We start from the raw sequence: 16,153 nt of genomic DNA, 5'->3' as shown, positions 1-16,153 counted from the left end.
AAACTAGGAGAGGATATGTATAATACATACAACCTACAAAGAGTTGGCATCAAGAGAATACAAAGAACCGCCTACAAGTCAGTAAGAAGGTGATAAGCAAACTAATAAGAAAAATGGCATAAGAACAGTCATTACACAAAAACACATTTCTTAATTTCAATTAATTTCTTAATTTCTAAATCAAATACACAATACAATACCATTTTATGTCCATTGCATTGGCAAAATTTAAGAAGTGTGATAATATCAAGTTTTGGAAGGGATTTTGATGAGTAGAATCACTTTAGTTTGCTGGTGAAAATGTAAATTGTTGCAACCACTTTGGAAGACAGCTAGGCATTATCTTATAAAATTGATTATTTGCATACCTTAAAACAGAGTGAAACCACTATTTTTCTGTTTCACTCACTAAGTTGTACCCAAAATAAGATCTTGCACGTGTCCAAGAAAACATGTATAACAATGTAGATGCAATAAACAGAAAACAACTCAAATGCCCTTTAATAGGAATAATGATAAATTGTGTATATTCATATATTCATATAGTGGACTATTACAAAACAGTGAAAATGAATGAAGCATAGTTACACACAACAAAATGGCTGAATTTCAACCTAATGTTTTTTTTTTGAGACAGAGTCTCGCTCTGTTGCCCAGGCTAGAGTGCCGTGGCATCAGCCTAGCTCACAGCAACCTCAAATTCCTGGGTTCAAGCAATCCTTCTGCCTCAGCCTCCCGAGTAGCTGGGACTACGGGCATGCGCCACCATGCCCGGCTAATTTTTTTCTATATATATTTTTAGCTGTCCAGATCATTTCTTTCTATTTTTAGTAGAGACGGGGTCTTGCCCTTGCTCAGACTGGTCACAAACTCCTGACCTTGAGCGATCTTCCCGCCTCGGCCTCCTAGAGTGCTAGGATTACAGGTGTGAGCCACCGCGCCCGACCTCAATCTAATGTTGATTGAAGAAAGTTATTATCAAAAGACTTTAAGGAGTAAGAATCTTTGGATTAAATTTAAAAACCTTATATAAAGTATGAAAACATGCAAAAATTTAAAAGCACTCATACATATGTGACAAATTAGAAAACAAAAGGCATAATACACATAGAATTCAGAATAGTGATTACCTGGGAGCAGGATTGTATAGGTTAGGGGATGGGATTGGGAAGGAGGAAGAGTATACAGATAGATAAAAGTACTGGTAATGTTCTAGTTCTTAGGTTGGGTTGGGGGGAAAATGTCTTTAAGATTGTCACCAGGAAGTTATCAGTTTACATTCTTAATGACAATGTATGAAATTTTGTTTCCTATTAACTTTGTCAGCGTTGGACATTATAAATCTTTTAAATCTTTGCCAATCCAATAGGTGAAAAATATTTTGTTTGCATTTCTTGGTTCAATTGAAATTGAACGGCTTTTCCTGTATTTAAAGTTAATTAATCTAAAGTTCTGTTTGCCTTTCATATCCTATACCCATTTTTAAGTTGGGTGAATTATCTTATCTTCGTGTTAATGATTTCTTTTTCTTTTTCTTTTTTTTTGGAGACAGAGTCTCGATCTTTTGCCTTGGCTAGAGTGCCGTGGTGTCAGCCTACCTCACAGCAACCTCAAACTCCTGGGCTCAAGCAATTCTTCTGCCTCAGCCTCCTGAGTCGCTGGGACTATAGGCATGCACCACCATGCCCATCTAATTTTTTCTATATATTTTTAGTTGTCCAGATAATTTCTTTGTATTTTTTAGTAGAGATAGGGTCTCGCTCTTGCTCAGGCTGGTCTCGAACTGCTGGCCTTGAGCCATCCTCCCATCTTGGCCTCCTAGAGTGCCAGGATTACAGGTGTGAGCCACCGTGCCCAGCCGGATGACTTCTTTTGATATGAAACTTTTGCATGTTATGTATAAAAAATTATTTCCTAGATTATCTTTTAATTTTTATGGCAGTGTTTACCTTTATGGTTCTATCCTTGTTTAAAGTTTAGAAAAGCCCAATTCCACCCTAAGATAGAATACTAATCTTTTATATTTTCTTTCAATACTTTTGTGAGTTGATTTTATTTTTTTACTCTTTGTTATGGGAAATATGGAATACATGTAAGAATAAAGAAACTAACATCCATCATTATTTAACAGTCATCAACTCATGACCACTCTTCTTTCTATACCTTCCCTCTCCCCACTACCCCTACTGGATTATTTTAAAGCAGATCTCACACAGCATTATGTCATCTGAATATATTCAGTGTGTATCTCTAAAAGATAAGGGTTCTTTTTAAAACATTAAGTGGCTTTTTTTATATTTAAAATTTCAATTTATGTCAAATTTATTTTTAGTACAGTATTAACATTTCTAAAGGGACAGTCATTTGTCCCCAAAACATTTATTGAACAGTCCATCTACGATATATGGTCTATTCAAGACTGTTCTTTCCTAATGGATTATTGTTTTGTGTCTACTTTAGAATCCAGTAAAGCAAGTCTCCCTGCAATATTTTCTTGGCTATTTTTTTCTTTTATTTTTCTAGGCAAGATTCAGGATCAGTGATTAGATATACCGTTTAAAAAAATATTGCTCGCATTTTTGGAAATATTTTCATTAAATCTGGAAATAAATTTGGGAATTAACATCTTTTCATTATGGAATTTTTCTTTCCAATAGTATTATATATGTATCCATTTATTCAAGCTTCATATTCCACGGTGATTGTAACAATTATTATATAACATTTATTATGTACTATATGGTTGGCACTGTGCTAAATCCTTGACATTCATTGTTATATAGTCCTTAAAACAAATCTGTGACAAAACAAACGGTAATATTATTCCTGTTACATGAATGAAACAGACACACCTTAAGCATTTAATAATGCACTGCAGTGAAAGAAATGATAGTTGTCTTGGCTAGAACAGGTTCATGGTTATAAGATAACTATACAAAAATAGAAGTCTATTCTAATTTATAGATGTAGGAAAATTCCAACGGGCAAGAAGCATAAAGTATTTTATAAATATATAGTTAATTGACACACAATAATTGTACTTATTTATGGGGTACAGTGTGATGTTTCCATACATGTATACAATATGTAATAATCAAAGAGTAATTAGCATATTTTACTACCTCAAACCTTTACATTTCTTTGTATTGGTAACATTCAAAATCCTCTCTTCTGGCTATCTGAAAAAATATAACAAATTATTGTTTACTGTAGTCACCCAGTAGTGCTATAGAACACTAGAACTTATTCCTCCTATCTAGCTGTAATTTTATATTGGTTAAACAATCCCTCCCTATACTCTCCCCTCTAATCCTTCCCATCCTCTAGTAACCACTATTCTACTTTCTACTTCAATAAGATCAACTTTTTTTTTTTTTTTTTTGAGACAGAGTCTCGCTCTGTTGCCCAGGCTAGAGTGAGTGTCGTGGCGTCAGCCTAGCTCACAGCAACCTCAAACTCCTGGGCTTAAGCGATCCTACTGTCTCAGCCTCCTGAGTAGCTGGGACTACAGGCATGCGCCACCATGCCCGGCTAATTTTTTCTATATATATTTTTAATTGGCCAGATAATTTCTTTCTATTTTTAGTAGAGACGGGGTCTCGCTCTTGCTCAGGCTGGTCTCGAACTCCTGACCTCGAGCGATCTGCCCGCCTCGGCCTCCCAGAGTGCTAGGATTACAGGTGTGAGCCACCGCGCCCGGCCAAGATCAACTTTTTTAGCTTCCATATATGAGTGAAAACATGTGGTATTTATCTTTCTGTGCCTAACTTATCATATTTCACCTAACATAATGTCCTGTAGGCCTGCAGTCCCTAACCCCTGGGCCTCGGCCCATTACCGATTCCTGGCCCGTTAGGAAACAGGCCATGCATCACTGCCTGAGCTCTGCCCCACCCCTGCCCCACCCCCAGGACATCCCACTCTCCCATCCCTAGTATGTGGAAAAATTGTCTTCCATGAAACTAGTCCCTGGTGCCAGAAAGGTTGGGGACCACTGCTCTAGGCTTGTCCATGTTGCTGTAAATGACAGGATTTCATTCTTTTTATTGCTGAATAGTATTCCATTGTAGAAGTATAAAGTGTTTAAGTTAAATTGAATAAGATATGTGTAAGACCTTTAAGGAGGAGAAGAGTAGTTGGTTAAGAGCTTACGGATTTGACTGAAGTCAGGCTAGTTGAGGTCAAATCCCAACTCTACTACTTACTAGCTGTATGACTTTGGACATTTTACTTAACCCCTCTGTGTCAGTTTTGCCTTTAAAATAGGGATAGCTAGATATTGCCAAGTTGTTCTTTGTTACTCCAGATTACCTACCCCATCAGCAGTGTTTGAGGGTGCTGTCTCTCTATATCTTCTCAAACAATCGTAAATCCAGAGGAAGTAAAGAAATCACTAAGATCAGCCACCAAATTGTATAAATCAGGACTGAGGCTTAGTAAGGGATAATGGTACCGTCAGTGTCATATAGGCAGATTATAAGAGTCAGGTCTGGAACCTAGATTATCTAACTCACTGTTAGTGTTCTTTGCACTGACTATAGAATTCTTGGATTTGTCAAACATTTAATAAGCTTTTACTGGCCAGGAGCAGTGGCTCACGCCTGTAATCCTAGTACTCATTTGAGGTCAGGAGTTCGAGACCAGCCTGAGCAAGAGCGAGACCCCGTCTCTACTAAAAATAGAAAGGAATTATATGGACAACTGAAAATATATATAGAAAAAATTAGCCGGGCATGGTGGCACTTGCCTATAGTCCCAGGTACTCGGGAGGCTGAGGCGAAGGATGGCTTGAGCCCAGGAGTTTGAGGTTGCTGTGAGCTAGGCTGATGCCATGTTACTCGCCCAGGCAACAGAGTGAGACTCTGTCTCAAATAATAATAATAATAATAATAATAATAATGATAATAAGCTTTTACTATATGTAAGACTTCTGTGTTCCATGCTTAACATCTATGACATAAAATCCTCACCACTCTCTAACATAAGTGTTTTTTTATTTATCTCCATTTTATAGCTAAGGACAGAGAATCAGAGAGGTTAAATAACTTTTCTGAGGTCACTCAACTAAAAAGTGACAGGGGAAGATTGGAACTCAGGTCTTTCTCATTTCTGAGCCCCATCTTCTTTGTACCATATGTCATATATGCCCATTTCAGGTGTTTTCTCATTCCTTTCTTTTCATTACCCTTTCCAAAACTTCTTCCTTACTGCTCTGCAGTTGTTCACACTCTTTATCCTCTTTTGACTTCCAGGCTAACCTCTGCTTTGTGGACATTGACAACCACTTCATTGAGCTGCCAGAGGACTTGCCTCAGTTTCCCAACAAATTGGAGTTTGTCCAGGAAGTCTCAGAGATTCTCATGGCATTTGGCATTCCCCCTGAAGGGAACCTTCACTGCAGTGAGAGTGCCTCCAAGCTGAAGAGGCTTCGGGCCTCTGAGTTTGTCTCTGATAAGAGAAATGGGAATATTGCAGGCTCCCCTTTGCATTCCTATGAGCTCCTTAAGGAGAATGAAACTATTGCACGACTGCAGGCCTTAGTCAAGAGGACTGGGGTGAGCCTGGAAAAGGTAAGATGGTGTATGTAAGACGTTTGGCCCGTTTTAGGGTGTTGTCCTGGTGAAGTAAGGTATGGGATGAGAAAGCACCCAGTTCAGGACAAGGCATATTTGTGAGCGGTGAAAGAATGCTCTGTGTGGGGGACTCCGGATTTTGTCTGACATATGTTATCCTAGTGAATACTACTTGCATGTAAATCTGAGTAGCTTCTCCCTTGGACACCAAGGAGAGCCTGCTATCATTTTATGTGAACAGTATAGCAGAGTGACTTGGAGGGATGATGATAGTAAACCTAGTGTTCAGACCTCTTTTAGATCCATTGCCCTGTGAGTTTCACAGCAACCTAAGGCATATCCAACAGGTATAGTTAACTGTTTTATAGCTGCAGAAACTGATGCTTAGAAGAGCCTAAGTGTTTTGTGTAAGATTTAATGCCTAGTAAGTATTTGAGCTAAGTATAGAACCTCTTGAATTCTAGTCCTATGCTCTTTTCCAGGAATGTACTGAGCTTTCTGTTTTCTGACTTTGATGAAACTATCAGCTTTCTGTACTTGTTTACCTGTCTTTTCACCCTCCCCATTCTTCCTGTTAAATTACTTTCATAAGTTACATATAAACAGACAGGCCAATGTAATAATTTTGTTGAGCTTTTTTTAGTGAAGTGTGAAACATTTCATTTTTCTGCTTTACTTAGTCAGTTGAGCAGGTATTTTTTTAAAAAAAGGCCAGTTAAAGAGGAGCAGAGAAATATTTGGGGAGATTATTAAAAAGTTTTTTTTTAAAGGAAAATCTTTAGGGAGAAAGATAAGGAAAGTAATATGGGGGAGAAAATCAAAGAGATGAGGAGAGGGCCAGAGTCTGACCTTGTTGCTTTGCATTACCATTTTCTCATTGACTTCCCAGATTCCCTTCTTTCTTCCTGACCCTTGAGACAATTAGCACCTTGTCCTCCATGGCTGAATAGCTCTGTGCCCCTAATGATCTTATCTCCACTTTCACTGAGTTGCTAGATATCTTTTAGTGGAACTCTTTCCTTTATCTCTCCTCCAGGTCAGAGTCCCTTTCTTTCTTTTATTTTTCTTTCCATTTTTTCCTCTTTTGTTCTCACCATTTGCTGCTAGGTAAGTGACCACTGGAAAAAATCAGATGAGTTGCATTTCTTTGGGATAAAAGAAAAAATGTGTGTGTGTTCTTAACTGTTACTTCTTTTTATAGCTGGAAGTGCGTGACAACCCCAGCAGCAATAAGGATCTCAAAGTTCAGTGTGATGAAGAAGAACTCAGGATTTACCAGCTAAACATTCAGATCCGGGAAGTTTTTGCAAATCGTTTCACTCAGATGTTTGCAGATTATGAGGTGTTTGTCATTCAGCCCAGCCAGGATAAGGAATCCTGGTTTACCAACAGGGAGCAGATGCAAAACTTTGATAAAGTGAGTGTCATCCCGCTAGGGAGGTGGCCAGAAATGGGAACTAACCAGTGTTGTCTTGAAGAAGTAACTGAAAATGAGTTTTTCTTTTATAATATTATACTCTGGAAACAAGTTTATTGTCCTTCTGATATTGGTAACATAGGTCCAGTTGCTTAAGGACAAATGTGCTGATTATTAAATCTATCAGGTATTTGATTTACCTCCAGCCAAAGGGCTCTCTTAAGGCAGAGATACACATGCAGATTGAACATCGGGATTCTGGGAAGACTGGTTGCCTAAGTAGGTCACCTGAATAATTTTAGTGCAGTGTCAGAGTTGCAGGATATCTGAACTTACATATATGAGTGTTAAAAATAAAAAAAAAAAGATGAAGAGACTTTTCAGTTTGCTTTTCGTAAATACCTAGGAAACTCCAGAGAAAAATTAACCTACTGGATCCCTTGGGCGCATTGCCTTTGTTGGTCAAGCCTGACATGCCCCTTTTCCTGTCAGTGACTGTTTCCTTTTGGTCTCACCAGGCATCTTTTCTGTCAGATCAGCCTGAGCCCTACTTGCCCTTCCTCTCAAGATTCCTGGAGACCCAGATGTTTGCATCTTTCATTGACAACAAAATAATGTGTCATGATGATGATGATAAAGACCCTGTGCTCCGGGTGTTTGATTCTCGAGTAGACAAGATCAGGTTGTTAAATGTTCGGACACCTACTCTCCGCACATCCATGTATCAGAAGTGTACTACTGTGGATGAAGCAGGTAAATTCTCCTTGGAAATGTACATTCTGGCCTCTTGGATTATGTCATTAACATGTCCCTTTTCCTAAATATGCAGTCTCTTCTCTGTTTCTGCCTATATGTATGTTGTTCCCATTGCCTGCAATGCTCTTCCTTGTTTTTTTTTTTTGCCTGGCAAATTACTACGCATCCTTTAACACTGTCAGTTAGGAATGGGTCCCACTATAAGTAATTTAGAACCTAATCAGCAGTGGATTAAACAAATATGGGATTATTTTTCTCAAATTAGCAAGAAGTACAGAAATGGTGGTTGCTGTTGGCTCAGATGCTCAACAATGTAATCAGGAACCAAGATTTTATCTTTTTATTCAGTTAGTCTTGGCCTGTTGACTTTTATATTCATGCTGTTGCCTCATGGTTACAGAGGCTTTTTATATTCACATTCAAGACAAGAAGAGGGAAAGATTGACACCAGATGTATTTTCCTCTTTTTGTCAGAAAGCAAAGCTTTCCCACAAATTCCTAGGAACTTTTTTTTGTCTCAGAGTTCAGAATCATGTTATGTGACCACCCTCCGGTGCATGGGAAACTATGAAAGTGAACATTGAACTGAGTGTGATGTTACCCTGAACAATATCAGGGTTCTATAAGCAAGAAAGAAGGGTGAATGAATTATGAGTAATCAGTTGACAATATTTGTCACAAAAACCTAGCTGGGAGGTCTCTTCTGTGAAGCCTGCTCTGAAGCCCCCAGGCTGAGTCAGTTGATTCCTCCTCTGAGCTCCTGTGGTGCTTTGTTCTTGCCTCTACTCTGTAATCTCTCTTTTTTAGAGCTATCATTATCAAGAAACTACTTAAGGGCAGATACTACATTTACTCATTTTTTTTTTTTTTTTTTTTTGAGACAGAGTGTCACTTTGTTGCCCTGGCTAGAGTGAGTGCCGTGGCGTCAGCCTAGCTCACAGCAACCTCAAACTCCTGGGCTTAAGCAATCCTACTGCCTCAGCCTCCCGCGTAGCTGGGACTACAGGCATGCGCCACCATGCCCGGCTAATTTTTTCTATATATATTTTAGTTGGCCAGCTAATTTGTTTCTATTTTTAGTAGAGATGGGGTCTCGCTCTTGCTCAGGCTGGTCTTGAACTCTTGACCTCGAGCAATCCACCCGCCTCGGCCTCCCAGAGTGCTAGAATTACAGGCGTGAGCCACCGCGCCCGGCCCATTTACTCATTTTCTTACCCCCATTCTTCCAGCATTACATATGGATGTTAAAAGTTGTTGACTTCATGAGTGACTGTGACTTTCGTTTATAGAGGAACCCATCTACTTCAGTTTAACTGGAGAATAGTCTCAGGTTGAAGTGTTAGATTAAGTAGTGTGTTCACTTCCTTGTGGGATGTTCAGTGTTCTTACTAAAACCTTTTTGTGTATTTTGTTCATTTACCAAATTTTATAACTACCTCCTATATGCCCAACATATGGTGAGTCTTCAACAGATATTTGCCAAATGAATGAACATGCCAGGCATTTTTCTAGGTTTTGAAGATAAAACAACCCATCCATAATCCATTCGTTGAATGCTAAACACTGCAGCCTACTGATTTGAATTACCATGGTCTCAGCTAATAGCCAGAACGTAAAGTTTCATGGACCTGTTAAAATGGGGGGTTTGGAATGTGGATGGAAGGGTTAACTAACCCTCAGTTGTATGGCTCATTTCAGAAAAATGAGTGTCACAGAGACTCTTTAGGCAACTATATGGTCTGCTCCCAGAAATCATGGGAATGTCTTTGCCATTGGTGTATCCCTTAGGTATGCGCCAGAGACACGCACTTCAAATATACTAGAGCAGCATTCTTGCCACTGGCCTCAGATCCCTAGCCTGGAGGAAATTGAGTGATCTTATTCCGTCCCACATGGACATCTCAGCTTCTTGAGTCACTTTTGATTGGAAAATGACAATATAACTAAAGGGATCTTATTGGAGATCCATTAAAATGTTACAATTAGAAGGGATCTTGATGGCAATCAACTATACCCGCCCACTCACTTACCAGTTTTACAGATAAAGATGTTCCTTTGGTTCACAGCTGTATCCACAAGGCCTTGAATAGTGCCTGGCACATTTTGGCCATTGAATAATTTTTGTTGACTGAGAGTAAGGATAGGGGGAAGTGAGGGAGGCTCAACAAGAAGACAACTTGACCTAGGACATACAACAAAGCCCAAAGGTTGAGATGATTTTTATGACCTAGAAAATACGAGGAGAGTTACCAGCTTTGTTTGGTCTTACTCTTAAAAATTTTTGAGATATAATTGACATACAATAAATTGCATAATTTAAAGTTATGGTATGCATATAATTCACATAAAGAAATAGTGAACATATTCATTATCCTCAAAAGTTTTTTTATGCCACTTTGTAATACTTCATCCTGTCCTCTCTTCACTCTCCCCACCAATCTTCAGATAACCACTGATATGATTTCTGTTACCATAGAGTTTGCCTTTCCAGGAATTTTATATTAATAGAATCATATAGTATGTACGCTTTTTAAAGTCTGGCTTCTTTACTTAGCATAATTATTTTGAGATTCATCCATGTTCTTTTTTATTGCTGAGTAGTATTCCATTATTTGGGTATTACCACAATTTACGCTATGAACATTTGTGGACAAATTTTTTGTGTAAACATATGTTTTCTTTTTCCTTGGGTAAATACCTAGGAGTGGAATGACTGTTTTATATAATACCTGTATGTTGAATATTTTAAGAAACTGCCAAACAGTATTTTCTCTGGTGAAGTATACATTCAGAACTTTTGCCCATTTTTTATTGGATTATTTTGAAAGTTCTTTATATATTCTGGATACAAGTCCTTTGATAAGATACATGATACTACTTCTACTCTGTGACTTGTCTTTTTGTTCTCTTAACAGTGTCTTTTGGAGAGCGAGGTTTTTAATTTTGATAAGGCCTAATTTACCAGTTTTGGATTTTTAAAAATAGATTATGCTTTTGTTGTGTCTAAGAAATTTTTGCCTAACCAAGGTCACATAGAGATTTTCTCCTATATTTCCTTGTACAAGTTTTATAATTTTAGGTTTTACATTTGGTCTGTGATCCATTTCAAGTTAAGTTTTGTAAGATTTAGGCCAGGCATAGTGGCTCATGCCTGTAATCCTAGCACTCTGGGAGGCTGAGGTGGGAGGATCGCTTGAGGTCAGGAGTTCAAGACCAGCCTGAGCAAAAGCAAGACCCTGTTTCTACTGAAAAAATAGAAAATATTAGCCAGTGACTAAAAATAAAAAGATTAGCGAGGTATGTTGGCACGTGCCTGCAGTCCCAGTTACTCAGGAGGCTGAGGCAGGAGTATTGCCTGAGCCCAGGAGTTTGAGGTTGCTGTGAGCTAGGCTGATGCCATGGCACTCTAGCCGGGCAACAGAGTGAGACTCTGTCTCAAAAAAATAAAACAAAACAAAATATATATGTATATTTTTTGGTAAGATTTAATACAAAACTATAGTAATCAAGACAGTGTGCTATTGGTATAAATGTAGCAATGTCAACTCTCTTATTCCTCTTCATGGGTAATTTGTAATTTGTTTCTTCACTTTTTTAATCCTCATCAGTCTGACTAGATGTTTATCAATTTTGCTAATGTTCTGAAAGAACCAGTTTTTGGATTCATTAATTTTCTGTTTGCTATTTTATTGATTTCACTTTGGCCTTTATTTTCTTTCTTGTAATTACTTTGGATTTAATTTGCTCTTCTTTTTCTAATTTCTTAAGGTGAAAGCTGAAGCTATTTGTGTGAGACCTTTTCTAAGATAGGTGTTTTGGTGCTATAAATCTCCTTCTAAGTAATACATTAGTAACATCCCACAAATTCTGGTATTTTGTTTTCATTTTCATTCAGTTTAAAATACTTTCTTATTTCCCTTTTGATTTTTTTCTTTGACCCATGAGTAATTTAGAAATGTATTATTTAGTTTTAAGATATTGTTACTGACTGTTGTGGTCAGAGGATATACTTTGTAAGACTTGAATTATTTTAAATGTATTGAGACTTGTTTTATCGCCTAGAATATGGCATATCTGAATATATCCCATGTACATTTGAAAAGATCTCTGTTGTACTTTTTTTAAGGTGAGATGTTAGATAAATATCAAGTACGTTGGTTGATGGTGTTGTTCAAGTCTTCTGTATTCTTACTGATTTTCTGTCTGCTTGTTCTATGAGTTACTGAGAGAGGGTTATTGAAATCTCTGAGTGTAATTGTGGATTTGTCTAATTCTGCTTTCAGTTCTATTATCGGGTACATGAACTCTTATCTTGATTAATCTACCCTTTTATCATTAATAAATAACCTTTATTCTTGGTAATATTCTTTGCTCTGAAATCTACTTTGTCTAATATTAATAACTACTCCATTTTTCTCTTGACTGGTGCTAGCATGTTATATCTTTTTCATTCCTTTACTTTCAACCTATTTGTGTCTTTATGTCTAAATTCTACTTATTGTAGGCAGCATACAATTGGGTCTTACGTTTTTATCCAATTTGATGGTTTTAGATTTGTAATTGCAGTCTTTAGACTATTTATATTAATGTGATCATTGATATCATTAAGCTTAAGTCTGTCATCTTGCTGTTTGTTTTCTATCTGTCCTATCTGTTCTTTGTTCCTTTGCCCTCTTTTTCTGCCTTCTTGTGGATTAATTGAATATTTTGTATGAGTCCATTTTATCTACTTTATTGACTTACTAGCTATAACTTCTGTTATTTTAGCTGTTGTTTTAGGATTTTTAGTGCACATTTAACTTACCACTGTCTACTTTCAAGTGATAGAATACCGCTTCCCACATAGTATAAGTACCTTACAAAAGTATATTTCCATTTCTTTTTTTCTCCTCCCCCCATATTTCCATTTCTGTCCTCCTGACTTACATGCTACTATTGTCATTCATTTTACTTTTATAATACTTATGTTAGAAGCTCCACACTACATTGTTATTTATGTTTATGCCGTCAAGTACCCCTAAAGAGATTTAATTAATAAAAGCAAAATCTCATGTATTTACCTATATAGTTACCATTTTTAGTCCTCTTCTTTCTTTTGTGTAGATCCATATTTCCATCTGGTATCTTTTTTCTGCTACCTGAAGAGACTTCCTTTGTTTCTTATAGTGTAGATCTGCTGGTGATGAATTCTAATTCTAATTAGAATTGTAATTGTAAAAAAGTGTTTATTTTGCCTTTGTCTTTGAAAAGTATTTTCACTGGGTGTAGGTTGGCAGTTTTTTTCTTTCAGTACTTTAGAGATGTTGCTCCACTGTCTTCTCATTTCCATTGTTTTTTAATAAGAAATCACTCTTAATTTTGTTCTTTTGTACACAAAATTTCTACTTTCTATAGCTGATTTTTTTCCTTTCCCTTGTTAAAAAATTTTAGTAGGTTTAGGGAGTACAAGTTGAATTCTGTTACATGTATAAATCATATAGTAGTAAAGTCTGGGCTTTTGGTGTACCCATCACCTGAGTAGTGAACATTGCATACCACAGATAATTTTTCATTCCTTACTCCCTACCCCTTTGTAAGTCTCCAATGTCTATTATACCACTCACTCTGTGTAGCCTGTGTATACTCTCATGTAGTCACAGTTTAGCTTCCACTTATAAATGAGAACCTGTGGCATTTATTTTTCTGTTCTTGAGTTTCTTTGCTTAGGAAATGCGCTCCAGTTCCATCCAAGTTGCTGCAAAATACATTATTTCATTCTTTCTTATCACTAAACACTACTGCGTGGTATGTATACCACATTTTCTTTATCCACTCATTGGCTGATGAGCACTTAGGTTGATTTTATATCTTTGCGATTGTGAATTGTGCTGCAACAAACATATGGACATGGGTATCTTTTTGATATGATGACTCTTTTCCTCTGAGTACAGGTACCCAATAGTGGGATTGCAGGATCAAATGATATATTTAGTTTTTTGAGAAATCTTCATACTGATCTCCATAGAGGTTGTACTAATTTTACATTCCCACCAACAGTGTGTAAGTGTTCCCTTTTCACCGTATCTGCACCAGCATCTATTGTTTTTTACTTTTTAATACTGGCCATTTTAATTGGAGTAAGATGGTATTTCATTGTGGTTTTAATTTCCATTTCTCTGATGATTAGTGATGTTGAGCAATTTTTCATATTTTTGTTGGCCATGTGCATATCTTCCCTTGAAAAATACCTGTTCATGTCATTTGTCCACTTTTTCATGGGGTTGTTGTTTTTTTTCTTGCTGAAAAGAAAAGTTTATTGAGTTCCTTGTAGATTCTGGATATTAGTCTTTAGTCAGCACATAGTTCGTGAATATTTCTGTCATTCTATAGGTTGTCTCTTTACTCTTTTGATTATTTTTTTTGCCATGTAGAAGCTTTTCAGTTTTATTAAGTCCCATTTGTCTATTTTTGTTTTTATTGCATTTGCTTTTGAGATCTTAGTCATAAATTCTTTGCCTAGGCTGATGTGCAGAAGAGTTATTCTTAGGTTTTCTACTAGTATTTATTGTTTCAGGTCTTATATTGTTCAGACTTATATTATTTCAGACTTAGATTTAAGTCTTTAATCCATTCTGAGTTAATCTTTGTATATGGTGAGAGTTTCACTCTTCTGCATGTGGCTATCCAGTTTTCCCATCACCATTTACTGAGTGATATGTCCTTTCCCCAGTGTATGTTTTGGTCTGCTTTGTTGAAAATCAGTTGGTTGTAGGTACACGGTTTTATTTCTGGATTCTCTGTTCTGTTGATCTGTGTGTCTACTTTTATGCCAGTACCATGCTGTTTTGGTTACCCATAGCCTTGTAATATAATTTGAAGTCAGGTAATGTGATGCCTCAAGTTTTGTTTCTTTTGTTTAGGATTGGTTTGGGTATTCGGGCTCTCTTCCGGTTCCATATGAATTTTAGATTTGTTTTTTCTAATTCTGTGAAAAATGATGCTGGTATTTTGATAGAAATTGCATTGAATCTGTAGATTGCTTTGGGCAGTGCGGTCATTTTAATAATATTGATTCTTCCAATCCATGAGCATGGGATGTTTTTCCATTTGTTTGTGTTGTATATGATTTCTTTCATCAGTGATTTGTGGTTGCCCAGGCTGGAGTGCAATGGCACCATCATAGCTCATTGGAACTGTTGGAGGGGTTACATTATCTGTTTCTCGTCTCTCAGAGATCACTGCTGTCCTTCATTGCCTGATGTTCAGTGTTTTGAAATTCATAATTTTTTATATTTTACGTGAGTTTTTGGTGTTGTTATTTTAGTCAAGAGGTTAAAAATCAGTCCCTTTTTACTCCATCTTGGCTGGAAGTTGCAGATTAGCTAGCTTTTTAAATAATGTTTGACTTGTTTTTTGTTATTGTTGTTGTCTCATCCAGAGAAAGCAATTGAGTTACGTCTGGCAAAAATTGACCATACCGCAGTTCACCCACATTTACTTGACATGAAGATTGGACAAGGGAAGTATGAGCCAGGCTTCTTCCCTAAGCTGCAGTCTGATGTACTTTCCACCGGGCCAGCCAGCAATAAGTGAGTCAACCCCGGGGATTTCCTGATCCAGCTCGCTAGCCACAGTAGTGAGGGTCATCCTGTATCTGGGCTAGAGCTGGCATCCCCAGAATACACTGGAATTTTGTAAAGCAAACATGGAGAAGACCCAAAACTGTTTAGATTGTTCACTTGTTTGAACTAGAAAACAGGTGATAGGGTATCTTTCAGCTGCTGTCTCTACTGTGCAAATTGGGATAGCTCCACATGACCTAGCTCCAGGACCTACAAAAAGCCAGGCTACAGATGGTTTAAAATCATCTCATGCCTGTATCTCCTTCTACAGCTAGCTAGCATTGTCCCTTCATTAAGTGGTGACTGAAATACTTGGAGCCTGAACTGAAAGTAGCTAAGTTAGCTGAATTGCTCTTCTTTAGTTACTTTTAGAGGTGAGTATATCAAAGCCTAGATAGAGTTGAATGAGTATAGTTATAGATCTATATGTGAAGGTTTTTTAGATGTTTCAAGAGAGATATGTCTGTGTTTCCTGAGGGGTCATGTTTCTCATGTCTAGTCACTGAGCTTTAGGCTACTCTTCTTCAATGTCTCTGAGCCGTCTCTGGTGACTTCTTGGTGGTTTCCTGTGTCCATCATTGGCCCCTAGACATTCATATTTTCTCCTGTCAATTAACCTTACTTTTTAAATGGGATATACTTAATTGCCTGCTTTGATCTTGTTAGGTGGACAAAAAGGAATGCCCCTGCCCAGTGGAGGCGGAAAGATCGGCAGAAGCAGCACACAGAACACTTGCGTTTAGATAATGACCAGAGAGAGGTAAGATACCTTAGGAATGACCCTATTATGCTGCACACTTCTTCTC

At 37.4% G+C, this 16,153-nt stretch overlaps 1 protein-coding gene across 1 annotated transcript in view; it reads left to right on the top strand.

The window, feature by feature from the left end:
* Positions 1–16,153, top strand: part of DENND5A (DENN domain containing 5A) — a 107,766-nt gene that overhangs the window by 65,846 nt on the left and 25,767 nt on the right. The window contains exons 6-10 of the mRNA XM_045557486.1: positions 5,253–5,570; positions 6,775–6,990; positions 7,509–7,743; positions 15,164–15,314; positions 16,014–16,107. Coding sequence (XP_045413442.1) covers positions 5,253–5,570; positions 6,775–6,990; positions 7,509–7,743; positions 15,164–15,314; positions 16,014–16,107 — 1,014 coding nt within the window. The remainder of the gene's footprint in view (positions 1–5,252; positions 5,571–6,774; positions 6,991–7,508; positions 7,744–15,163; positions 15,315–16,013; positions 16,108–16,153) is intronic.

The sequence above is a fragment of the Lemur catta genome, chromosome 7, assembly GCF_020740605.2.
Source record: "Lemur catta isolate mLemCat1 chromosome 7, mLemCat1.pri, whole genome shotgun sequence".
In the NCBI taxonomy this organism is placed as follows: domain Eukaryota; kingdom Metazoa; phylum Chordata; class Mammalia; order Primates; family Lemuridae; genus Lemur; species Lemur catta.
Note: the sequence above shows the minus strand (reverse complement) of the source record. Positions and strands in the feature narration are given on the sequence as shown.